Source organism: Ranitomeya variabilis, chromosome 6, assembly GCF_051348905.1.
Source record: "Ranitomeya variabilis isolate aRanVar5 chromosome 6, aRanVar5.hap1, whole genome shotgun sequence".
NCBI lineage: Eukaryota > Metazoa > Chordata > Amphibia > Anura > Dendrobatidae > Ranitomeya > Ranitomeya variabilis.
The window spans coordinates 319,775,946-319,803,412 of NC_135237.1; the positions used below are offsets into that span (position 1 = coordinate 319,775,946).

The 27,467-nt window shown below is 41.0% G+C and overlaps 1 protein-coding gene across 2 annotated transcripts in view; it reads right to left on the bottom strand.

Moving 5' to 3' along the window:
- Positions 1 to 27,097, bottom strand: part of BCL2 (BCL2 apoptosis regulator) — a 233,255-nt gene extending 206,158 nt beyond the window's left edge. Inside the window, exons 1-2 of one of the 2 annotated variants that reach the window (XM_077269752.1) lie at positions 26,386 to 26,826; positions 23,962 to 24,972 (exon numbers count right to left, since the gene is read on the bottom strand). In XM_077269752.1, coding sequence (XP_077125867.1) covers positions 23,962 to 24,714 — 753 coding nt within the window. In that variant the 5' untranslated portion in view covers positions 24,715 to 24,972; positions 26,386 to 26,826. Of the gene's footprint in view, positions 1 to 23,961; positions 24,973 to 26,385 lie in introns of both variants that reach the window. The other variant, XM_077269753.1, reaches the window with a different exon arrangement.
- Between the last annotated feature and the right edge of the window lie 370 nt (positions 27,098 to 27,467).

Below are 27,467 nucleotides of genomic sequence, written 5' to 3' on the forward strand. Positions count from 1 at the left end.
GGCGAGCCAAAAGTCGTAACATTTTTGGGCAACTTCGTGTGGAGCCAAAAAATAGTGACTTTTTAAAGTGTTTACATAAACACCATGACAAATCGAAGCCACGGTCTGTGAAAAAAGACATGGCGATTTTAACAGCTCAGGTTCAGAAATATTAGGACAGTAACCGAATCTCTGTGATTTGCATGCGATCTGTATGCCACTATTTTTTATTTAAAATATTTCTAATGAAACAACTGAGATGCAATTGAAGTGGGAACTTTCAGGTTTAATGAAAAAAAAAAGTTGAAAAAAAAAAATATCCTGAGAAACGTTTAGTTATTGCAAATATTTTGCAAATAGACTCCCTCTAAAACTATCTAGATTCCGTTGAGTCTACTGAAAGTGGAAGCCAAGTCAGTGGGTTTAACAGCCATGATCAATGCCAACACCAGTCATGGCTATTGCAGGTGGGTGTCAGCTATAATATACAGCAACAGTCGCTGCCTTTTTAACCATCGGGAAGCTATTTACTTTTTGCTCAAAGATGTAAAAGGATGAATCGGCGGTCCTAAAGGAGTTATCAAAAAGGTATCATGGGGAGACTAGTCAACTGGGCCAGTCACTACTGGCTTTTCTTCTGCAGGCTTAGCTTGATTGACGGGTATCTACCAATATGTGTGTAATGGGAAAGACCCATCAGTCAAGGTACCTGCCCAAATGACAAGTCTCGATATTGCTGACAAGTTCGTACACTATGTTTAATTCTGTAATACTGCAATTCAGAGTAATTCATTGCTGTCTGCAATGAGGGATGAGTCCCTGACTGGCTGATGGCTCGATATGCACAGAAACACCCTAAATGTGCCCTTTAAGATCTTAAGGTTGTGACATGGTAATGGAAACAAAATATTTGTATATATATATATATATATATATATATATATATATATATATATATATATATATATATATATATATATATATATATATATATAACAGCAGCCCTTGAAACGAGCAAATGTTCACATGTATGCATTAAAAAATCCATTTAAAAAAATAAAGTAAAACACATTCAAACATATGCTGGACTAGAACTTCCAACATGTTAAGTCAGTGAGGAAAATGTTGCGGAATTAGAGGTCTGCAGGCAATAATGAATTGTTTTAGACAATGCAATATGTCTGTACTAATTGGATATAAACCCACCACATCAGTGAGCACTCCGTCCAAACTGTCTTGGTGGATAAGACATTATAGAGAAGGGACAATAGCTTGTATTTTTCACTCAAATTCAGTGTTTTGATCATGATTTTCCTCATAAGAACATATGCCCAAGGAGAAATAGTAAAGCTCCCAACAAACAAGTTTATTATTCTTTCCTCTCTGACATTTGCTTTCCCATGAGGTCAGAGTTAAAGGACTTTTCCTATCTTTTAAAGTAATGACACATTGCTAGGATAAGCCATCAATTTATGGTCATGGTGGTTGGAGGGGGTCTGACCTCTGGGACCCATATTGATACAGAGCATAGAAGGGATGCAGTGCTAAATGTTTTGATTAGTCAGAATGTTCATACTGTCACCCATCCACAGCCAAAAGTCACTACAATGAGCACAAGAACTAGACAATGGAGCAATAGAAAAGGTTGTCTGACATATCGTGGGCGGCAAAGTTTGTATGCATCAGTTTCCTGGAGATCAGATGCCATGCCACCAGGATGCAGTATGTAAAGGCAATCTGGGGAAGGCAGCGTAATGGTCTAGGCAGTGTTCTGCTAGGAAACTTTAGGTCCTGACATTTATGTCACTTTGACATATTCCACCTACCTAAACATTGTTGCAAACCAAATATACCCCTTCAGGCAACAGTATTTCCTATTCACAGTGGTCTCATTTTAACAGAATAAGGAGCTTTGTCACTCTATAAATGACTATTATTAAGGAATGGTTTGAAGAATATTAAAAAGTAAAAATTTGTCAGATCTTAATATGATAATAGGCAAGTGGGCTTAATATATATGCTGTAACACATATATAATACAACACGCACATACACACCTCTATCCTGCCAACAAACATAAATATTTTACGATCTAAATCAGGGCAAAAAAAATGATAAATGTAGCTTTTGGCCAGACTTACAGAACTCTACTCAAAAGAAAAAGTTGATTTGCCTGGGCAAGGTTAGTCGGAAACCCCTCTTATGTTCGGTCCTAGATAGCAGGTGCGGCCGAGCTAGCTATGGCAACTGATCACCACTGATCTCATCTCCCCACTAATTTATATAGAAAGTGCTCAACTACTGGTGACCATGGATATTGTACCTATTACTTGTAGACAGAAAGGTTACCTGCAAATGTAACTGGTAAAGTGGGAAAATAAGATATTTGAACACAGAGACATTAACAGTAAAGACTGGTTGTAAATTCTAATAGGAGAAGTATCTGTAAATGCATTCACTTCCTCATCCTTCTTCACCAAAGGACAAATTTATTATCGGAAGAGTGCGTAATCTGCAGTAATCATTCATAAAACCATGTGCTTGTTCTGGAAACAAACCACTTCCTGTACTACAAGGACTTCAAGTTGTACATGGACGGAGCTCTCAAGACATTAACATTGATGAATATTTCATAATGCCCAGAAGAGAGCCCTTACCTGTGACTCAGTGGAATAAAAGTAAATACAGAAAAGACGTCATGAAAGGATAGCATACAGTCTACCAAAAATAAGAAAAAAAACACAACTTTTTTCACACCCCTGTTAAAATGCCAGGTTTTAGTCATGTTAAAAAAAAAATCATACCAAGAAAAATGATTTCAGAACTTTTCACAAGATTCAATTTCTCCCATAATCTGGACAAATTAATTGAGAAATACACTGAAATGATTTTGGAGGGGAAAATAAAGATAAAACAATATAGTTGCATGTTATAGGGGGAAAATAAAAGGCAAGGCTGGAGCAACAAAATCAGTGACAAGAAGATTTATATGGAGGTTTGCTACCACACAGGGACATATTTATAAATATTGTGCAATGCTTAGACATTGCAAACTAAAGTCTGACATATATATTAGACTAATGTGGGCTAAACCTGCCAATATCGATGGTCTAATGTTTATGGGGATGTTGGCTGACTGATGGTTGGGAGAGATGTCGCTCGGGCATATCGCATTTTGGACTGCCAATCGCATTGTAATAAAACAAAGGTGTGATCGGCCGATGCAGCACCCTTGCATATAGGAGAGTCAGACAAACCATCAGCCCAAGGATCATTCAGCTGACAGCCATCTAAAATATATGGGCCAGTTTTATACTAGACAGTCATAAAATGCATCAGACTTAATATAGTGGCTCATGCCATTTGATAAATCTGACATTTTCAGACTGCCTAGTCTAAGTTTAACCACTCGCTAGCTTGCTTTGTGCCAAGAATTTGCACCACAATTTTGGCGCACAGTGTTGCATGACAAGCTAAACCCCTTTCCACTTTTCAAAAAAAGCCATATTCCTTGTTGAACATATATCACGGAAATGCCAAACTCAACATAAATATTGCACATGACATTAAAGACCGATTTCTGATTCGTTTAACTTGATAAATCTTGTCTATGGTGTTTATTGTGCAGCTGACAGATGCTCCTTAAAATAACCACACACAACTCTGTCATTGTTGTGTAATATAGGTTAAATGAATACTTCTTCAATATGAAGCATCATTTCCTAAGAGGAAGCTGAAATGTACTTTGAATATAATGAATAGTTCCTTCGCTCTAGTTGCACTCTTCTCAGCCACCAACCTTGCTGACCTGGTTGCAACTGTCCCAGCTCCACAGTATGGATTGAATCCCAGGAGTTAATAGGGATTAATGCTAGTCTTCCATGATGACCTCAAAAGACTTCAAAACTGTCCACAACTACATAGTGTTTTCGTATAAATAGTAAATCTCATGCTGAGCCGCACCGTCATTGTACAAAGCATACCAGGAATATATGTAATTCTACCATCCAGCAAAGAGTTCTTTACCCTTATACATATTCAGATTTCTGCACATGTATACAGCTTCAAATCTGACCATCTGTTCAGAGGATCACGTGCATCATTTCTAGGAAACTTACAAACTCTTGCACTAGTTTTTCTTTTAACGAAAAAGAAAACATTTTTTTTAAAGTAATCTAAAAATGTATTTATCTTTTAACCAGATTATGGTCTAAGGGGTATCGTTTCTCCTTATGGAGAGTAACATACCATCTCTGGCTTGTCAAGGTAAGGAGGCTTATTTGCCGTACAATGCTCCTCTGGGAAATTAAATATGCAAATTGCCTCTTCTGAGAAAAAGAGGACTTAACTCTATAGCGCCACCTGTTGGAAGTAGCGATCCTACAAGTCACAATCAACCCTCTAACGAGTCGTGCAATATGACTTAGGATAAAAGCCAAATCAGTATCTCAATTCGCAGTGTCTGCGATTGTGACTTGTAGGATCGCTACTTCCAACAGGTGGCGCTATAGAGTTAAGTCCTTTTTTTCTCAGAAGAGGCAATTTGCATAACCAGATTATGATAATGTAGGTATTTTTTGGATCTGCTATAGAAGTGGAGAGTCAACTGTTGGACCCCCAATGATATGACTGTCTTACAAATGCTATCTATATGCCATAAGTGTACAAGATGGACCAACCAAGTTAGGAAAGCAGTTCCCAGTTGTATGGAAATAAAGCTTCAGTAAATTAATATTCTCATACATGTTTGTAGGAATGCCTCACCGTGCAGCCTCGTTTGGCCACAGTGGGGTATTTCAGATCCACTAATCTTCATTTGAATAGAGGTGGATGTGTAGTATGAGGCCACCACTCTTATACAGTTAACGAGACTGTAATAAGCAGCTCTACAAGTTATAACATCCAGCCGGCACCAGGAACAGCTGATCGGTGGCAGTGCCGATGACCTGCTCTGAAGATATGTTATTCAATTAAAAGTAATGGACAACTACTTTAAATCTTGCCAACCCTGGAAAGAACTAATAACATAAAGACAACCACTTAATGCATGCTCCAACTCTCAAGTCTAAGGGGCCATTTCATTAAGACTGATGTCTTGCACTCCATTCTTGATGAAGGATCCACTAGAATAAGATGCATCCAATTCATTAACAGGCATGAATGGTGTAAATTAAGATTAATTTGACAGGCTGTGCTTGGCCACGTCCTCTCCTGCTAAACTCTCTCCTCTTTTTAAAAGGCTAACAAAGACATCTTAAAACCAGCAAAAGTCCTAAAATTTTTGCTCCCTACTGTGAGCTGCGGAAAAACTGGGACATTCCACAAAATTTTATGCTAGATTTCTGGTGCCAACTCTTTGATGAATCAGCCTCTAAATTGTATTTCTTATATTATCATGTACCCTTCCTCTCCTCATCTAAGCACACTGTAAACCAAATACTAAAAATAAATACTTTGTACAACGCATTATATAATGTCGAGCTCTAGAAAAGTCCCTTGTAAATTTGGCCAAAATGAATCGCAATGGGCTGCTGTATGAAAATGTGACTTTCTGATGTGGGATACATCTAGGATTTCACCTACTAACACAATAGTTTATTTCTGAGCTTTTTCAGTTGAATTGTTTGGATTTTAAAAACGTGCCCAAAGACGCCACAAGATGAAAATTAACTAAAACCAATCAAAACAATTGTTTTGGGGTAAAACTTAAAGGGAACCTGTCACCTGAATTTGGCGGGACCAGTTTTGGGTCATATGGGCGGGGTTTTCAGGTGTTTGATTCACCCTTTCCTTAAATCAAAAATCAAAATCAACTAGAAAACCCGCTAAAAACAGAAATAGCTAGGGTTAGGGTTAGGATCCCTAATAACCCTAGGGATCCTAACCCTAACCTAAGGGTTAGGGTTAGGATCCCTAGGGTTAGGATCCCTAGGGTTACTAGGGATCCTAACCTTAGGGTTACGGTTAGGATCCCTAGTAACCCTAGGGTTAGGGTTTTCTTGTTTTTTCTTGTGTTTAGGGTTAGGTTTTTTTTGTTTTTTCTTGTGTTTTTCTATAAAAACGCATGCATTTTTAACGCAAGCAAACGCACGTGCTTAAAAACGCATGCGTTTACATAGACAGCAATGCATTTTTTTGCCGCGAATAACGCATGCTTTTTTTGCAGCAAAAAAACGCCGCTAGAAATTACTACAGGTTGCATTTCTGCAAATGAACGCACGCGTCAAAAAACGCATGCGTTGCCGAAAATGCGTCAAAACGCACACTAAAAAACGCATGCGTTTTTTAATGTTAAGTATAGAAAAAAAACGCATGCGTTTTTTAGCACTAAAACGCTGCAGATCAAAACGCAAGTGTGAAACCAGCCTTAGCCAATTGTCTAAAATTAAGTTAGCAGTGTTTTTTTTTTTTTTGCACCGAAATCTGGACAAAATATATTTTGGTCATTTAAAAGATCTTTGTTCAAAGTATATTTCCAGAAAGATAGTTTCTTCTTAACCGGTGTCAATAACCCCTTAGGCTATGTGCCCACGTTGCGGATTCGTGTGCGGATTTTTCGCACCGTTTTTGAAAAATCTGCAGGATTACCCGCAGATTTACTGGGTTTTTTTGTGTGGATTTCATCTGCAGTTTTACACCTGTGGATTCCTATTGAGGAGCAGGTGTAAAACGCTGTAGAATTCGCACAAAGAATTGACATGCTGCAGAAAATACAACGCAGCGTTTGAGTGGTATTTTCCGCACCATGGGCACAGCTGATTTGATTTTCCATAGGTTTACATGGTTCTGTAAACCTGATGGAAAACTGCTGCGAATCTGCAGTGGCCAATCCGCTGCGGATCCGAAGGCAAATCCGCAACTAGTGCACATACCCTTAACCCCTTCATGACCCAGCCTATTTTGGCCTTAATGACCTTGCCGTTTTTTGCAATTCTGACCAGTGTCCCTTTATGATGTAATAACTCGGGAACGCTTCAACGGATCCTAGCGATTCTGAGATTGTTTTTTCGTGACATATTGGGCTTCATGTTAGTGGTAAATTTAGGTTGATAATTTCTGCGTTTATTTGTGAAAAAAATGGAAATTTGGTGAAAATTTTAAAAATTTAGCAATTTTCACATTTTGAATTTTTATTCTGTTAAACCAGAGAGTTATGTGACACAAAATAGTTAATAAATAACATTTCCCACATGTCTACTTTACATCAGCACAATTTTGGAAACAACATTTTTTTTTGCTAGGAAGTTATAAGGGTTAAAATTTGACCAGTGATTTCTCATTTTTACAACAAAATTTACAAAACCATTTTTTTTAGGGACCACCTCACATTTGAAGTCAATTTGAGGGTTCTATATGGCTGAAAATACCCAAAAGTGACACCATTCTAAAAACTGCACCCCTCAAGGTGCTCAAAACCACATTCAAGAAGTTTATTAACCCTTCAGGTGTTTCACAGCAGCAGAAGCAACATGGAAGGAAAAAATGAACATTTAACTTTTTAGTCACAAAAATGATCTTTTAGCAACAATTTTTTTATTTTCCCAAGGGTAAAAGGAGAAACTGGACCACGAACGTTGTTGTCCAATTTGTTCTGAGTACGCTGATACCTCATATGTGGGGGTAAACCACTGTTTGGGCACACGGCAGAACTCGGAAGGGAAGGAGCGCCATTTGACTTTTTGAATGAAAAATTGGCTCCAATCTTTAGCGGACACCATGTCGCGTTTGGAGAGCCCCCGTGTGCCTAAACATTGGAGCTCCCCCACAAGTGACCCCATTTTGGAAACTAGACGCCCCAAGGAACTTATCTAGATGCATAGTGAGCACTTTAAACCCCCAGGTGCTTCACAAATTGATCCGTAAAAATGAAAAAGTACTTTTTTTTCACAAAAAAAATTATTTTAGCCTCAATTTTTTAATTTTCACATGGGCGACAGGATAAAATGGATCCTAAAATTTGTTGGGCAATTTCTCCTGAGTACGCCGATACCTCATATGTGGGGGTAAACCACTGTTTGGGCGCATGGCAAGGCTCGGAAGGGAAGGCGCGCCATTTGACTTTTTGAATGGAAAATGAGCTCCAATCGTTAGCGGACACCATGTCGAGTTTGGAGAGCCCCTGTGTGCCTAAACATTGGAGCTCCCCCACAAGTGACCCCATTTTGGAAACTAGACCCCCCAAGGAACTTATCTAGATGCATAGTGAGCACTTTAAACCAACAAGTGCTTCACAGAAGTTTATAACGCAGAGCCGTGAAAATAAAAAATAATTTTTCTTTCCTCAAAAATGATTTTTAGCCCAGAATTTTTTATTTTCCCAAGGGTAACAGGAGAAATTGGACCCCAAATTTTGTTGTCCAGTTTGTCCTGAGTACGGTGATACCCCATATGTGGGGGTAAACTACTGTTTGGGTGCACGGCAGGGCTTGGAAGGGAAGGCACGCCATTTGGCTTTTTGAATGGAAAATTAGCTCCAATCATTAGCGGACACCATGTCGCGTTTGGAGAGCCCCTGTGTGCCTAAACATTGGAGCTTCCCCATAAGTGACCCCATTTTGGAAACTAGACCTCCCAAGGAACTAATCTAGATGTGTGGTGAGCACTTTGAACCCCCAAGTGCTTCACAGAAGTTTATAACGCAGAGCCGTGAAAATAAAAAATCATTTTTCTTTCCTCAAAAATAATATTTTAGCCCGCAATTTTTTATTTTCCCAAGGGTTACAGGAGAAATTGGACCCCAAAAGTTGTTGATCAGTTTCTCCTGAGTACGCTGGTACCCCATATGTGGGGGTAAACCACTGTTTGGGCACACATCGGGGCTCGGAAGGGAGAGAGCACCATTTTACTTTTTCAATGCAAGATTGGCTGGAATCAATGGTGGCGCCTTGTCGCGTTTGGAGACCCCCTGATGTGCCTAAAAAGTGGAAACCCCTCAATTCTAACTCCAACACTAACCCCAACACACCCCTAACTCTAATCCCAACCCTAACCCCAACACACCCCTAACCCTAGTCTTACCCCTAATTCCAACCCTAACCCTAAGGCTATGTGCTCACGTTGCGGATTTGTGTGGATTTTTCCGCAGTTTTTGAAAAATCTGCAGGTAAAACGCACTGCGCTTTACCTGCGGATTTACCGCGGATTTCCAGTGTTTTTTGTGTGGATTTCACTTGCGGATTCCTATTATGGAGCCGGTGTAAAACGCTGCGGAATTGCACAAAGAATTGACATGCTGCGGAAAATACAACGCAGCGTTTCCGCGCTGTATTTTCCGCACCATGGGCACAGCGGATTTGGTTTTCCATAGGTTTACGTGGTACTGTAAACGTGATGGAAAACTGATACGAATCCGCAGCGACCAATCCGCTGCGGATCCGCAGCCAAATCCGCACCGTGTGCACATAGCCTAATTCTAACCCTAATTCCAACCCTAACCCTAATTCTAACCCTAGCCCTAAGTGCAACCCTAGCCCTAAGTGCAACCCTAGCCCTAAGTGCAACCCTAGCCCTAAGTGCAACCCTAGCCCTAAGTGCAACCCTAGCCCTAAGTGCAACCCTAGCCCTAAGTGCAACCCTAGCCCTAAGTGCAACCCTAGCCCTAAGTGCAACCCTAGCCCTAAGTGCAACCCTAGCCCTAAGTGCAACCCTAGCCCTAAGTGCAACCCTAGCCCTAAGTGCAACCCTAGCCCTAAGTGCATCCCTAGCCCTAAGTGCAACCCTAGCCCTAAGTGCAACCCTAGCCCTAAGTGCAACCCTAAGTGCAACCCTAGTCCTAAGTGCAACCCTAAGTGCAACCCTAGCCCTAAGTGCAGCCCTAAGTGCAACCCTAGCCCTAAGTGCAACCCTAGCCCTAAGTGCAACCCTAGCCCTAAGTGCAACCCTAGCCCTAAGTGCAACCCTAGCCCTAAGTGCAACCCTAAGTGCAACCCTAACCCTAAGTGCAACCCTAAGTGCAACCCTAACCCTAAGTGCAACCCTAAGTGCAACCCTAGCCCTAAGTGCAACCCTAAGTGCAACCCTAAGTGCAACCCTAGCCCTAAGTGCAACCCTAAGTGCAACCCTAGCCCTAAGTGCAACACTAAGTGCAACCCTAGCCCTAAGTGCAACCCCAAGTGCAACCCTACCCCTAACCCTACCCCTAACCGTACCCCTAACCCTACCCCTAACCCTAATGGAAAAACAAAAATAATTATATTTTCTATATTTTATTATGGGGGTGATAAAGGGGGGGGATTTATTTACTATTTTTTTTATTTTGATCGCTGTGATAGAACTTATCACAGCGACCAAAATGTGCAGGAACGAATCTGCCGGCTGGCAGATTCGGCGGGCGCACTGCGCATGCACCCGCCATTTTCCAAGATGGCGGCGCCCATGAAGAAGACGGCCGGACACCGGGAGGGACATCGGAGCTAGGTAAGTATAGGGGGGTGGGATTGGAACACGGGGGGGGGGGGGGGTTCGGAGGACCTGGGGAGCGGACAGGAGGGAGGAGGGGAGCGGAACGGAGATCGGGGCAAAAAGGACGACTGGGGAGGTGATCGGTGGGGTGGGGGCAGATCGGGGTCTCCAGCCATGGCAGATGCTATTGCAGCATCGGCCATGGCTGGATTGTAATATTTCACCATTTTCATAGGTGAAATATTACAAATCGCTCTTATTGGCTGTTTCACTTTCAACAGCCAATCAGAGCGATCGTAGCCACGGGGGGGGTGAAGCCACCCCCCCTGGGCTGAAGTACCACTCCCCCTGTCTCTGCAGATCGGGTAAAATGGGAGTTAACCCCTTCACCCGATCTGCAGGGACGCGATCATTCTGTGACACAGCATATGCGTCACAGGTCGGATTGGCACCGACTTTCATGACGCATACGCTGTGTCACAGGTCGGGAAGGGGTTAAGGACCAGGGGTATTTAATTTTTTACTCCCCTTCTACCTATAGCCATAACTTTTTAATTTTTTGGTCAATTTGGCCATGTGAGGGCTTGTTTTTTTTGTGCGAGGAGTTGTTCTTTTGAATGGCACCAATGATTTTACCATATTGTGTACTGGAAAACCGGAAAAAAATTACAAATGTGGTGAAATTGCAAAAAAAGTGCAATTTCACAATTGTTTTTTGGATTTTTTTACCATGTTCACTAAATGCTAAGACTGCCATTATGATTATCCAGGTCATTACGCGTTCACAGACACCAAACATGTCTAGATTCTTTTTTATTTAAGTGGTGAAAAAAATACAAAGTTTGTAAGATAAAAAAAAAATGTTGCCATATTCCGAGATCCCTAGCGTCTCCATTTTTCATAATCTGGAGCTGGGTGAGGGCTTATTTTTTGCCTAACAAACTGACGTTTTTAATGATACCATTTCGGTGCATATATGATCTTTTGAATGCCTTTTATTGCATTTTAATGCAATGTTGCAGCGACCAAAAAAACATAATTCTGACGTTTTGATTTTTTTCTTGCTACGCCATTTACTGATCAGATTAATTCTTTTTACATATTGATAGATCAGGTGATTCTGAACGCGGCGATATCAAATATGTGTATGTTTGTTTTTTTATTGTTTTATTCTGAATGGGGCGAAAGGAGGGTAATTTGAACTTTTTTTAACTTTAATATTTTTCAAAACTTTTTTTTATTATTACTTTTTACTTGCTTCAGTAGTCCCCATGGGACACTAGAAGATGCGATCGTCTGATCGCTTGTGCTACACAGAGCAGGGCTGCAGCCCTGCTCTATATAGCAGATATGCTCACTTGCTATGAGTGTCGACCGCTGGGTGCTCATAGCTATCCGGCTATGACAACCACAGGGGTTTCCTGCTGACCCAGAGTTGTCAGGCCAACCCATCGGTGACCCGCGGTCATGTGACACGGGCACCGATGGGAGGAGGTAATGACGGGCTTCCTGCGTGTGCATGTAAAATGCAGGTCAGAGTATGACAGCAGCATTTAACATGTTAACAGCCTCGAATGAATCGCAATTACACCGGCGGCTGTTAGGGGCACATGACAGCTGATTAGATGAGCTGTCATGTGCTGGAAAAGGTACGGACTCATCGCAGGAGCCGGCACTAAACAGGGGGAGGAGTCCAATGTCGAAGATATCCGTCATTGGACGTTAAGGGGTTTCGATTGGTTAGCGTCAGAGGAGAGAAAAAAGAAAACAGCCACCCAGAGTAAAATTCTGTGGCATATGGCAAGTTGCATTTTTTTTGGCACTGAGGGGCACAGAAGAAAAAGAAAACTGTTCCAAAATCAGTGGAGCAGTGACAATTAAAGAGGCACTTTGTTTAAGGTAAATGTAAAAAAAAAAAAATCCCCTGAAAAAGTCCCTTTTAAATATGAATAATCAAGATGAACGACATAACAACCAAACTGGACTAAAATGCATAAAGCCACACAAGCAGAACAATCGCTCATCAGACAATTGTTTAGCTAATGATTGTTCAATCATAAAATGAGTTTGGTCTGATGTGTACAGCCACCTTAAGGATTAGTAACAGTTAAAAAAAAACAAAAAAAAACAACATAGTGCTGCACTATTTTTCTGAAAAAAAAAATGACACTAACACCGAAACTCAATGTATCCAATAATTAATAATTGTTTGTTGGTCGTTATTTGTGTCCACCATGTGATGAATCGGTCTCCTTCAGGATTATTGCTTTTCAATAAACAGAAATAAAATTAATAATGTAGATGTGACCCCAGCATTGAAAGGAACGTTACTAAGACAGAAACATCTCTCTAATATTGAAGATTTTGCATGCAATCGATGTAATTCCCTAGAATACTTTTCCATCATATTTTTACTTTGTGTGTTGAACAATTCGACTGTTATAACTAAATCCACCGAACAGTATCGCACCGCCATATCTGCGTGCCTGAACACCTGGAGATTAATGCTCATTAATTGATCTTGAGAAATAACGGAAGTCACTCCTATCATAGTATTCCACATAGGTTCATATTAAAAAGCAGAGAAGCCTCGGCAAAAAATAAAAATTATTTACAATAACAGGCCAGAGGCGACGCTGAGTAACCAAACAATAAAACAGAGAAGAGCATCGTTTCTAAAGACACCCTAAAGTGCGTGCTGTCCCATCACTGTGCAGATGACAGATTAGCTAATGAAGGTGTATGACGGTTTGGCCTGGAGGGAAAGAAAACAACACTGACCAATTCCACCTGTCATAGATGAGAGATGCCAGAAAAACGTGTAATCTGCGTGATCACCAAATGTTCCCTGTTTATTGAGCCCACATGTACTTTGTCTGGACATCGTGTGTGTCAGCTCCCTGGAAAATCACGATTTGCGATCATTTCTGTTTTTAATGGCTACTTATGGAAGTAAAAAAAACAAAACAAAGCGCAAACATCATTCAATGTCAATAAGAAGAGCTGATACCAACATGCGATGGTTAAAGGGGTTGCTCACTACGATTAGGCAGCCCCCAAATCTAGGAAGCATCATTGTCAAGAGCTCCCTGTCCTCTCCAACAGCTGCAGGTACCTTTCCTTGCAATCAGAAAAAATGTAAAACCTGTCCATTTATAATGACCACGGACAAGATAAAGATCCCCATTTCACATCAGGACTACAAGATACCAGGTACTTTCAGCTGCGACACTTCTAATGTGGTGTACCTAATTATTTGTACTAAATGTCCAACTGGGGGTTTGTATGTGGGGGAGACAGGGCAAAAGCTTAGAACAAGAATGAATTCTAACTGCCACGCAACAAGAGAAAAAAGAATGGATCTACCTGTGGCAATACATTTTTTTCTCCCAAATCATAGCATTATGGACATGAAATTACTTGTGTTAAAAGGTAGCTTCAAATCTAAGAGAGACAGAAGAGTCTGGGAATATAAACTGATGACGACCTTTGACAGTCTTAGTGCAGGAATGAATGTGTCGCATGGATTTATGTCTTTTACATCAACTAAGGAACTTGCCCCTCAGACTATGAGGGGTCATCACAATAGAACCAGACCCCAATCAGAGGACAATAAAACATTCCTTATCTAAGAACTGGTCCAATATTTATGGACATAACTGTTTATCACTCATGGTAATTCTGCTTCATGTCACCTGTCTTATCCATGTTTTTTTTTGTTTTTTTTCTGTGCTATGTTGTGCATACATATGTGATTCTTCAGAATTTATTTTAGTCTTTGCCTGATGAAGAGACCTGTGTAGTCTCGAAAGCTTGCAATTTGTTACTATCTTTTCAGTTAGCCATTAAAAGGTATCAACCACTGAGGACTCTGAATTCTAAATATTTTTCTATCTACTGGCTAACATGGTACCAAGATATATATTTTTCCTGTATCACTACGATTAAACATTTTAAGTCTTGTCCGCTCTAAAAAGAAAATTCTGCAAACGCTATGTGAGGCAGACTGCCAAACTGACGGTGTGCAATGCATGTGCCATCATGATTCCCCTGTATTCCTTGTTCACATTTGGAGGCGAGTCTTAGTCCACATTCAGATGTCTATTTTCACATAAATGTTCTGTGATTTTGCAGATAAAACATGTACCCATTATACCCTATGATGTGGTTGACATGTCCATGGTTTTTACACTCACCTCCTGTCGTTCTAGCGATGTCGGCACCACTGTTCCCGGAAAGTGACGTGACTTGTGTCACATGTAGACTTCAGCAAATGAGAACCCACTGTTTGGCTGAAGCTCATCAATATTCCGGCAGGTTGGACGTCCTCTCTGATGAAATAGTAAAAGGCTGCCGCAGCCTGCACATGTCACATCATTCTCTGGGAACAGTGGTGCTGACATTGCTGAAGCAACGCCACTGCAGGAGGCAAGAATACACTGATTTTATTTTAATTAGGGTTCTTGATTTATTAAGCTGAAGTTGTCCAGTAATGGACAACTTCCTTAAGCTTGCTTAAAGGGAACCTGTCACCCCCCCCTCTGGCGTTTTTAACTAAAAGAGCCACCCTGTGCAGCACTAATGCTGCATTCTGTGAAGGTGGCTCTTCTTTTTGTGCTCCATTCCAAAGCAGCAATATTATTTTTATAATTTTGGGGCCATACCTTTAATCTGTCCAGGGGGCACGTCTTCTCCCCCGGACACAACCGCCTCCCAGCCATCACTCAGCCCCTTCGTGCGCCTGGCGCCACCTCCTCTGTCTTCAGTAACGTACCCGGCGCCTGTGCTGTGCTTTTCTTTTTCGGGCATGCACCGTTTGCGCTGCCCTTCAACTCACATCACCTGATGGAATTCATCTAGTGCGATTTCAAATGCCAGGGCTCAATTTCAGCCCCAGTCCGTACCTGCTTGTGGAGTATACTTACAGACGTGCATGACAGCCTGCCTGATCTATTAGTATGGGCATGACCAATAGTGTGTTAGCCAGCATGGTGAATTAATGACTGACACTTTGTATGAGCATTATTTGGGTACATTTAGAATACTAAGCTGATGTGCATCAGTGCCTCTGTGCTACCTACATCATTTACCACTGGGCCTGCAGTGAACTGTTATTTTAACAATTAACAATGCCACTCACTTGGGAGCAATCTGAGGTATCACAGGAACCATTTCTATTTAAAGTTCAGCGGGTTTATTTCAGTCCTCAAACTACATCACAGGAAAAATGGGGAATAATTTGAACTTGTGTGTGGTTTTTTTCATATTTTTAATAACTTTTTACTGGAGTTAATAGTCCCCACAGCTGTTAGACGCACATGATGCCTCTTAAAGAAGCAGTCATGTGGGTGGGAAAAATGCGGGCTTGGGGTGCGAGCTTGCATCAAAGTCACGGAGCTGGAATATGACATAACGTGCATCATATATAGTGATGGGCGAACCCAAGATTGTTTCGGGTACCAGAATTATTTAAAAAAAAAAAAAAAAAAACGGCATGGGAACAGCTCTATTTTTGATAGTCAGCCAAGATAGCGCTGACAGCTGTGGGATGCAGCCCGCAGCTGTCAGTTTTGCCTGCGAAGGTTAACAAAAATTGAGGGGATCCCATGCAAATTTTTTTATTTTATGTATTGCACAGGCACCGACTGATAAATACTCTTATCTTCTTATGCCTGCTCTCACTGCTATCATTGAGATAGGGCTTACGATGATGAGAGTAGTACTCATCAGCTGACGCCTGTGACCGGCGGTAACCTTTTTACCGCCAGTCACAGCTGCTAGCTCACAAGCTGTCATCTGTACATGGGAACGGCAGCACTCTGGCTGCTGGTAACGAACTTACCACCGATGAAACCCGGTATTTCTCATGCCGTCACACATTTACAGCATAGAAAATATTTGGGCTGCCGAACCCGAACAGGAACACGGACTTCAGGGAGAAGTCAGTGTTCGGGGTCCGTTCTCGGAAACTAGGTGTTCAGTACGGAGCCCAAATTTTACAATTCGGGTTCGCCCAGCCCTAGTCATATTTCTTAAATGTCACGTGTGTAAAATCATGAATGCTTTATATTTTTCTCCCCTCCTGACAAGTCACATGACCAAAAAGGAGGCAGGATTAATGGAAGAGAAAGTGACCCCCACAGATCAGTAAATCTACTTTAATTTACAGGAGAAAGTACCGTAAATTAGAGAGCAAACCTAGGTCAGCAAATGTTCTCAACATAGAAAAATAAATCTCAGTTTTCACAAGTGGTCTAGTTGTAGAGGTAACAGAGACTGGTTTGGAAACATCTGTATATAGATTAAACCTGGAGGATCTCCTGACAACATGACGACACTGCATGCCTGCTCAGATGGTACAATTAGATTTTAGAAAGGTATTTCTTCTTAGAGAATTGACAGGTTAATAAGATTTATTTCAGCACAGCTTGTCCCTATTAACATCCAACCGATCTGACTGGAATAGAAGAGCCACATATCAAGCTTGTTCTAATGCACATTATTGGAAAGAGGAGGAAGCAATTCGGCAATTGTCTACATTATTTTGACATTCAGAATGGCAAGCTGTTCCCTTGTGAGGAAAGAATAATCAATGAGAGTTTTCTTTGCTAACAGGAGAAATGTCTATGATGACGGAAGAACAAAGCACTTTTTGTAACCTTCAGAAAAAAATGTAGGTGGATAAATGCCCTAAAACTATACTGCACACATCCAAAACATAACATAGCAAAAGCAAATAAATATTCCCTGAAGGGAAATTGTTAAAAATGGAGTTTCCCATTTAAAGGGGTATTCTCAAGTTATTAAATTGGTTTAATTAGTTTAACAGCAGGAAAATAAGCGCGTTTGCAATTAACTTGCTTTTTCTGCTGTCATTCATTCAGCAATGAGTTTTTATCTTTTATAGTGTACAGCTAGTTTCCATGGAGCTTGGCCTCCAAACCCTGACCCAAAGTGCACAGTAGTTACATTACAAGAGAAAGGTTAACTCTTAACATCCCAGTAAGCTCTGCGGCCCACTGAAACAGCAGTAAGCTGCTCATCTCACTCCCATCCATCCTGTCATCACTGAAGCGATGCAGCTATAAATCACCAACCCGCAGGTCTGCTAATCTCATCTTTCTGCCCAAGAGACAACTTGAAAAGACCCGTTTAAGGGATCTCAGATTTTAGTAAGTGTTGACCGTAGACAGTGACTACCTAGAACTAACGCGTGTTCCTGGAGATATCTTTCACAGCAGAATGGCTAGGAAAGAACAGGTAATCCAAAAGCTGCGGGTCCTCAAAACTGCAGTGAAAATTATAGAGTAGATTTTTCTAAATTACTTTTATGATAAAGTTAGTGTGTGGCACGTGCCTAATTGTCCCCTTATCAAAGTATTGCTTTACCATAAAAAGATTTTCAATTTCTCTATTGTCACTGTTGAGATGAAGTTCAAAGATGGACAAAAAGAACTTGTGGAATTTGTGAGCCAAGTAGAGAAGTTGAAGGACCAACCTAAATGCTTTGTTGTGAAGAATCCAAATGAAGAAGTGAAGAGGCGGCACTCGGTTATGTGGTAAAAACTAATACTTATTTAATTCATTAAGATTAAAAAGTAGATGCGGGGGAGTTGGTTCTATGGTGGACGACGGCCGTTTTGCGTACTCCTTAGGCTTCACTTGGACCCGCTGAAGAATAAGGATTACGCAAAACGGCCGTCGTCTACCATAGAACCGACTACCCCGCATCCACATTTTTAATCATAATGAACTACAGTAAATAAGATTTCTTACTGGATGACAGTGACACCTCTTCACTTCTTCGTTTGAATTCTACACGACACCGCATGCCTAAGGTGTTGCAGCTATATCCGTGAAGCAACGTGCTGCCAGGCTCTCGTGGAACCATTAAGGTATGAATGTTGTGTTTAGTGCCGGTATATTTAATAATCTAATGCTTTAATTGCCCAGCACCAAAAACATGTGTATGCAGCAACCGGAAAAAATAAAGCATCTGCTAAAAATGGTCCCCCAAGCCTGAAATTTACCTTATTGCAAACTTTTATAAAATGGTTAACACATAACTTTTATATAAATATTACTAGTGCTAAAAATCTCAGGAGACAAATATGTAAGGTGTTGTGACTTCCTTCCGAAACACAAGCGGTAAGCGAATATTGTGAGAGTCAGCTGCCATCTAACAGATGAGCTTCATCAGATATAAGATCAGTGCATATAATAATCTAACAAATGGAACACTTAAAGCCCAATGCAATAGGTTTTCTTTGGTAATCATTGATCTTTTTCTTTTTCTTTTTTTTGAGCACCAAATTCCTCAAAATGGCACATGTAAAGAATTTTACACTAAACAGAAAAAAAATGCACTTTATTATTGTCTTTAACTTTTTTTGCAACTTTGTAGTCGCATTTTGTGCTAAAACTATGCAAAATTTGCACAAAAATACAAAGCATGCATAAAATCACTCCAGGAGAGTACATTGTCGCATATATTTTGAGACTTTTTAAAAAGACACAATTGATGAATAAGTCGAAAATATCTACACACCTCAAACCCTGACCAAAATGGCGAACATTGAAAAAGCAACAAAAACAAAACAGGCAAACACATAAAATAGATTGAAATAAACGTAATTTAAAAGAATAAGGCGCAAATATAACACAGGCAAAGAACATCAAAAACGAGACAAAAGCGAGTAAATATCTCTATTCTTTCAGTCATACACAGAGTGATCTAAGCCCATTACAAAAAAAAAAGGATTTTTACGCAACAAAACAAACTCCTCCTGCCAAATCTAGGAGGCGCCCTCTAATAAATCATAACAGCAAGGACGACTTAGTATTGGTAGCGTTTTCTGGCATCTTATTATCTTGTAAGACTATTTCTTCACTCATATTATCAGTAAATGTCTACGATGTCCCATAATTTTCCAACTCTAGGACTATGGAACAAACCCATCAAATTATAAGCACAAAAAAAGGCGGCGTAATATACATTAGCGAAATGTTAAAAGTGGATTCGTCACTAGGTTTTGCTACCTCCCAATCGGGAAGCAACATAATGTAGGAGTACAAATTGCGATTCCAGTGATGTGTCACTTACCGGGCTGCTTTTTGCAGATCCACCAGTTCTCTGAATGCTGAGCTCTGTATAGCGGTGCTTTCTATAACCCTGCCCACACCGCCGATTGCACAGTGCACACAGAAAGCTGCTAGTCAGTCGTGAGGGCGGGGTTATACAGAGCTCATTAATATGGGGGACTACATGGCAGCAGGTTTACTAGTCATCTAGTAATAATCCCTGGCTGATAAAACTTATTTTATCAAAACTACAGCAAATACACCAGTAAGTGACCCATCGCTGGAATTAGTGTCTTTGTCTCTACATTATGCTGCTCCCAGATTAGGTGGCAAAAACCTGGCAACAGGTTCCCTTAAAACAGTATTTTCTGTAAAGTGGGCGGTCAGAGAGGGAGTGTTTTGACAACAAGTTGCCAAGTATGCCAAATTTCTTCATGAGTTTCAATTTTTTTTTACACAACATTTTGAATATAGATGGTAGGGCCACTGTTTGTAGTATGTCACACTTAGCCTATATGTATTATGCTTTGATTATTTGGGGTAATTTGAATCCCATTTTTTTTTGTAAATTGACACAATTATGTTACTGATAAAAGTGGTGATAGTGAGCATTAAAATTCATATTTATTGTTGGATCAATAATCTGCAAAAACCAGTATAGTCAAATTCACAAACCAAATAGAGTTTTAGGCAGGCCTGTGGAGTCGAAGTCGGTGTCCATTTTGGTGGAGTCGGTATCAAATGGACCGAATCGGACAATATACAGGGTGGTCCAAAAGTAGGTGGACAGAAAATAACATTTATTTTGATTTATATATAAACTTATATTTACTAACACAAGCATAACATTGACAATTAAATTTTATTCTGAACAATAATACAAAAGCCCTTAAATGTTATCAACACAAGTGCTCAAACTGTTTTCCATCACAATTTGTGCAGCTTTGAAGTCTGCCTCTTACGCTTCGACAAACATTTTTGCACAAGTCTCTTTGGGTGTTAATTTCTTGAAATGCATCTCTTATGTACTTTTTCAAATCACTGACACTTTTAGGTTTTCGACTATAAACTTTGTCCTTGATTACTCCCCAAAAGAAAAAATCCATTGGGGTCAAGTCTGGTGAACGGGCCTGTCTGGATCATCCTCCAATAAACCATGAATTAAACGTGGATGATAAGCTTTCCACCCAATAGATTTCAGGATTCGCATGGTAGAAGCTCGTGAAATTCACAATTCTAAAGAGACTCTTCTGGTGGACTTTTTTGGACTCTGAACAAATGTTTCAGCAACAAGTTTATTATTTTCTGTACAGGCTGCTTTGGGTCAACCAGTTTTTGGAGCATTAAGGATTGAGGCAGTGGCATCGAATTTGTCACGAATGCGGTAAATGGTTTGTCTCTTTGGAGCTTGAGTACCAAATGTTTCAACCTAATTTGCTCTAACTCTTTCAGCATTTTGAGATTTCCAATACTCTTTTAAAATCCATTTTCTTTGATCTCTATTTAAAATTATTTGCCATTATGGGTTATCTGAATTATCTGAAAAGAAAACAGATTTGGGGGAGATTTATCTGTGAAAACTGGATCTGTGAAACTGACTCAGTTGCCCTTAGCAACCAATCAGATTCCACCTTTCATTTTCCAAAGAGTCTGTGAAGAATGAAAAGTGGAATCTGATTGGTTGCTAAGGGCAAACAATCAGAAAAGTTTCACTTTACACCATGTTTGATAAATCTCCCCCTTCAAAACCCTATTACACATAGTGTCCACCTACTTTTGGACCACCCTGTATTATAAATTGGACAGTAGTACAATTTCATAATAATTTGGGAAAGTTATAAAATGTCCTATAGATGTCTGTTCTGTTCCTGATCTAAGGATCTGGGCTTTTAGTTGAGATGAATCTGTGCTGCACTTTATACCCATGCTCAGCAGTGACCAGTGCTGGGGAGTCGGAGACCGGGAAATTGACTACAGAGCCCTGGTGTTAGGGATAAAAAAAACGAACTTGATGGTATTTAGTATAACATTTAAAAAACAGTACGGACTCATTCAGACAAGTTGACTGTCTGCCATCTGGGGCCAAATGGACCACATACACCTGTGCAAATCAAACGGAGAGTACAGTAGAACATTTTCACATGCAAACCAATAGTCCATATTAAAAAAATAAATAAATCAAGTGTTGGTGTTTTAAACAGATATAAGGATGTTAAAAACCAACATGAATTTCAAATAACTGATGAAAAAAAATTGACAATTCTTTCTGAAGAACAGATGATTTTTGTATGCCCTTTTGATCTGGGTCTAAGTGTCATAACTAGGGTTGAGCGAAACGGGTCGGCAATTTTCAGAAGCCACCGACTTTTGGCAAAGTCGGGTTTCATGAAACCCGACCCGACCCCTGTGTAGGGTCGGCCATGAAGTCGGCGATCTTCTGAATCTGGAATCGGAATTCCGATACCGATTCCCGATATGTTTAAGATATCGGGAATTGGTATCGGAATTCAGATTTAAGTGTAAAATAAAGAATTAAAATAAAAAATATCGCCATACTTACCATCTGATGCGCCCTGGTACTAAGCGGGAACCTTCCTTCCTTAGAATCAGCCTTCCAGGACCTAGCGGTGACGTCGCGGGGACGTCGCGGCTTGTGATTGGTCGCGCGGCCGCCCATGTGACCGCTCACGCGACCAATCACAAGCCGCGACGTCACCGAAGGTCCTGGAAGGGCTGATTCTTAGGAAGGAAGGCTGCCGGAAAGAAGCAGGGCGCGTCCGAGGGTGAGTATATACCTAATAGGAATATACTCACCCTCGGCTTCTTTCCGGCAGCCTTCCTTCCTAAGAATCAGCCCTTCCAGGACCTTCGGTGACGTCACGGTGACGTCACGGTGACGTCGCGGCTTGTGATTGGTCGCGCGAGCGGTCACATGGGCGGCCGCGCGACCAATCACAAGCCGCGACGTCACCGCTAGGTCCCGGAAGGCCGATTCTAAGGAAGGAAGGTTCCCGCTTAGTACCAGGGCACATCAGATGGTAAGTATGGCGATATTTTTTATTTTAATTCTTTATTTTACACTTAAATATGGATCCCAGGGCCTGAAGGAGAGTTTCCGCTCCTTCAGACCCTGGGAACCATTGGAAACCCAATGCACTGCATTGGGTTTCGAGTTTCGGCCGACCCCGACTTTTTTATAGGATCGGCCGATTTCACTCGACCCGACTTTTGAAAAAGTCGCGTTTCGTGAAACCCGACCCGATCCTATAAATGTAAAGGTCGCTCAACCCTAGTCATAACTACTATAATTTGTTTTATAGAAAATACCTGTATTCCCCATAACAACCAATTCTGGAGTATCTTTTCACAGAACTTTGGGACATAATTACTATACGGTCTAAAACTTAAAATTCACCAGATTTATCATAGTAGTTTGCACTGTTTGATAAATGTGGCACAACTTTAGACAGTCTAGTCTAAGTTTAAGGTTGGCTTACTTTGTGCCATAGATTTTGCAAAAAAAAATAGTACAAGGTGTCACATTTTATACTATGCCCCTTTCCAGTAAGCCACATCTCTTTACAACAAACATAGTGCAATTCATGAAAAAAATTTATGGCACAAATTGAACCAGAATTCTGTGTCATTCCTTTATTTTTCCTCCTAGGAATGTATGAATAAACTGACAGACGGATTTGGCGTGTCCCTACACAGTGGGTCATTACCGCTGGGACTGTGTAAAACTGTATAGGGACCCATCCCTAACTGGTAACACCCAGTTGTCAATTTATTCATAAGTTTCTAAAAGGAGTGGATATAGAAGAACCCCACATCATAGAGTTAGGAGAAAAGATACTCCAGACTTCACTCACTGCTCTGATCGCCTCTGCCTGCTGAGCGGCGCTGCGCTCTTCTGTACACGCTTTTATGATCACTGCATTACTCAGGACTTGGACCACACAAGGAGAAAACTCTTGTATTATCATCGATGCTAACTCCTCAATTGCATGCAAAAAAAGCAGAGAAGAAAAAAATAGGGTAAGGATAGGGTCTTATCTGGTAGATAAATATCAGAAATTGTATCGTTATATGCGGACCTGATCCAGGGTTGATAAGCTGCTGCAGATCCACAGGTGATTTCACCAGAAGACCACATAAAACATGGAAAGTTTGTGGTCAATATCCACTCTGACCATAAAAAAACATTTTTTTTTAAATTACCTGACGAAGTGGATTACACTTTGAAAAGCGTAGAAAAAAAACCAAAACATTATTTTATAATACTTCTGGCGTCTGACGTTTCTTCACAAGCTGGCAGCGCGGATGTGGACCACAAACTTTCCATGCTTTATTTCCTCAGTTACATGACGTACAATCAGACTTAAAATCTACGCTTTTCAAATCCTATTTACATTAAGCAAAATATTTTACTCAGGCAAAACAAACAGTAAAAACACCAAGAGGACATGCCGCATGAGACAGACAAAATGGCTAACATACCCATCCTCCCTGCTCTTGGATCCAGTTCTGTAGATGTCTATTCAGGTACTCCGTCATCCATCCAGCTATGGAATCCACCAAAGGAGACATCTCACGATTCACACTCTCTACACACATGACTCCTCCAAACTCAAAGAAAGCCACAATTCTGCCCCAATTAACCCCATCATGAAATAGCTCCTCCACCACTGCGGCAAAACGAAGACGGACTGTGGATGGGGTTAGGTGGAGGAGCCCTGAGATATGTCTGAAGTCTTGCTGGTACAAATTGGAGAACTCATCTCCCGCTCGACTCAGTGTCTGGAATAATGCCGGGGGAACAGGTTGTAATGGACCATCTTCAGCATTATCTTCATCTAGTGGTTGAACAGCATCTTCTTCAACATCTCCTTCTCTCTGGGCAACATCCAGGTCTGCCTGTGGTGAAGGGATGGGGGACGCAGCAGATGTACAGCTTCTGGGAGCAGCAGGTGCATTGTCGAGAAGTGGTAATGGAGAATTACTTGGAGATTCAATATCTGAAGAGGAAGCAGCAGGCAAATCTGAAGCAAGAGGTTGTCCAGCTGGACCACCAGGTACGGCAGACACCTCTCCATCATCAGTAAGATTATTGTTAGCAGCAGAAGCAGCTGGGTGACCAGAAGATACCTGTCTTCCTTCTTCCCATTCATAGCCCCTCTGTGACAGCTTATAATGGATGTATTTCACCACAATGTCCCGATGGTCATAGCCTCCTCTCCTATGATGAGCCATATCACCCAATGATGAAAACAGTGGCCAAAAAGAAATATAAAATATAAAAATATAATAAATCTAACCCTACCCAGGTCTCAGAAACCGTCGGCAAGCGTTATACTTTAGTTGTGAGCGCTGGGTCTCTGAGATGCTCTCTCATTCTTCAAGCTGTGGATCCCCCTCCTCTTCTTTCAGTGGAGTTCTGTACATTTACTGTAATTTCCCTCCTATAGGTGTTTTCATTATCAGATTTCAAGGGACATTCCCTTCTTCACGCTGCAACACAAACACATGTGGGTTTCCCGTGTGCAATGCAAAACTTTACAAGTAAGAATAAAAAGAGGAGAGAATGTGAAGAGATACAAATTATAGAGGTATGAGTAGCAGAGAAATAAAGCCTTGTATACCAACTAAGTGGCCCACTGCATGCCGGCCAGGAGACTAATGGATAAGTAATATGGAATGCAACGGTTATTTGCTATACAAATATAGTTTTCCAAAAAATTACTTTGCCTAGTCCAGAAATGGCACTTAAAATTTATAGGATTATTGCTCCTGTTGGAACATTTCCAAAAATAATTACATCAAGTGGCAACTTACTGCTGCCCCAGCCCAATACACTATAAAATAAAGGCTATAATATGTGTATGTGTAAAATTTATATATATATATATATATATATATATATATATATATATATATATATATATATATATATATATATATATATATATATATATATATATACACACATACATATATACATATCTCTACATATGCATACACACAATCGAATGTACATTATATGTAATATACACACCCACACAACATTGTACATACATTCACAATGTACAGAGACACAATGCACACTCAACTTTGCACATACATGATATATATACACAAACGCAACATTGCACATGCATACATAATATATACATAAACACACCAGCATTGTGCATATATACATTATACATACACACACAACATTGCACATACACACACACACACACTGCACATATACATCTTATATACATACAGACACACATTGCACATACATACATAATATAAACATACACATAATGCACATGTATAATACACACACAAAACATTGCACATACATGATATATACATACACAATGCACATTCATAATACACAAAACATTGCACATACATAATATATACATACACATTGCACATACATACTGTACATAATACACACACAGAACATTGCACATACATAATATATACATACACACAATGCACATTCATAATACACACAAAACATTGCACATACATACATAATATATACAAACACATTGCACATACATACTGTACATAATACACACAACATTGCACATACATACATAATACACACACAAGCATTGCACATACATACATTACACACACACACACACACAACATTGCACATACATAATACACACAACATTGCACATACACACTTACATACATAATACACGCACACAACAGACATACAGATACATATAACGCACCCCCCAACATTGTACAGATATACATGTATATAACACACACACACACACACACACACACACACACACACACACACACACACACACACACACACACACACACACACACACGCTTCCCTACCTAGACAGCACAGCAGTCCTGACACTCCGCACACAGCCATGAATTATGTAACCTACTCACTGGCTTCCCCAAATAAGGCGGTGATGATGTCGGACTTCCCCGTTCATTTGCCTCCATGTAAGAAGTTCCAGGGACCTGCGGGCTCCGTCCAGCACTCACCTCCTGAGGGGCAGCTGAGCGCATCAGTGAATGTCACAGCGGCAGCGGCGGCGGCAGCATCTCTGTGGAGGCCACCAGCGCAGCCCGCTCCCCGTGCACTCGTGTGATCCCCGCACACACAGGCTGCAGCCGCCGCACTAGCCTCGGCTCGGTATCCGCTGCAGGCTGCACTGTCTGCCGCCGTGTGTCATTCAGTCTCCCTACGTTGTGCTTCCTGCAGTCATGTTGACTCCCAGAGGCTAGCCGGAGGCGGGACGCAGCTCGCCCGCTGAATTGTGTGCAGTGTGAGGGACAAGCTAGTGCTGGGCGGACTGGATTTGATTTCCTTCTGTATTCTTATGCGCATGATGGCGATGACTGCCCTCTAGTGGGCAGTGTGTTCTCTGCAGTCTTCCCGCAGAAACTGCTGGCAGCACCGATTATTTCCGATTCCATAGCGGCTGACACCGCTCACCAGGTCGCATACGGGCAGTTTGTGCTCTTATCAGATTCCTGCTTCTCCCATGTTTGGTTTTTTTTTTTAGGAATCTGACAGTTCCAGAGATATGACACTTTTTATTTATTGCTTTTTTAATGATTTTTAGAAGGGGGTGTGACTCATTGGATTCTTTGTGGGCGTGTATTTGACCTGTTATTACCCTGTGAGCCCGGCCTCCTTGGAACGGCCATAATAACCAAATCTCTGGACCTGTATGGTGGATTCATAAAAACAAAACATGGAACACTCGGGAGCAGCGGGAAAGAAATAAGAGCCCAAACTGTCCTTTTTTGGCCAGGTGACAGGTCCTCCTTAAAGAAGTGGTTCTAGGAATGGTTACTAAGGCTTCTTTCACATTCCCGTCGGTACGGGGCCACAAACAGTCACAAACAGGGGGTCACAAACAGTCGGCCCGATGTACCGACGGACGTTGTGCACAATGTGGGCAGCAGATGCAGTCTTACGACGCATCCGCTGCCCATTGTGAGTTCCGGGGGGGAGGGGG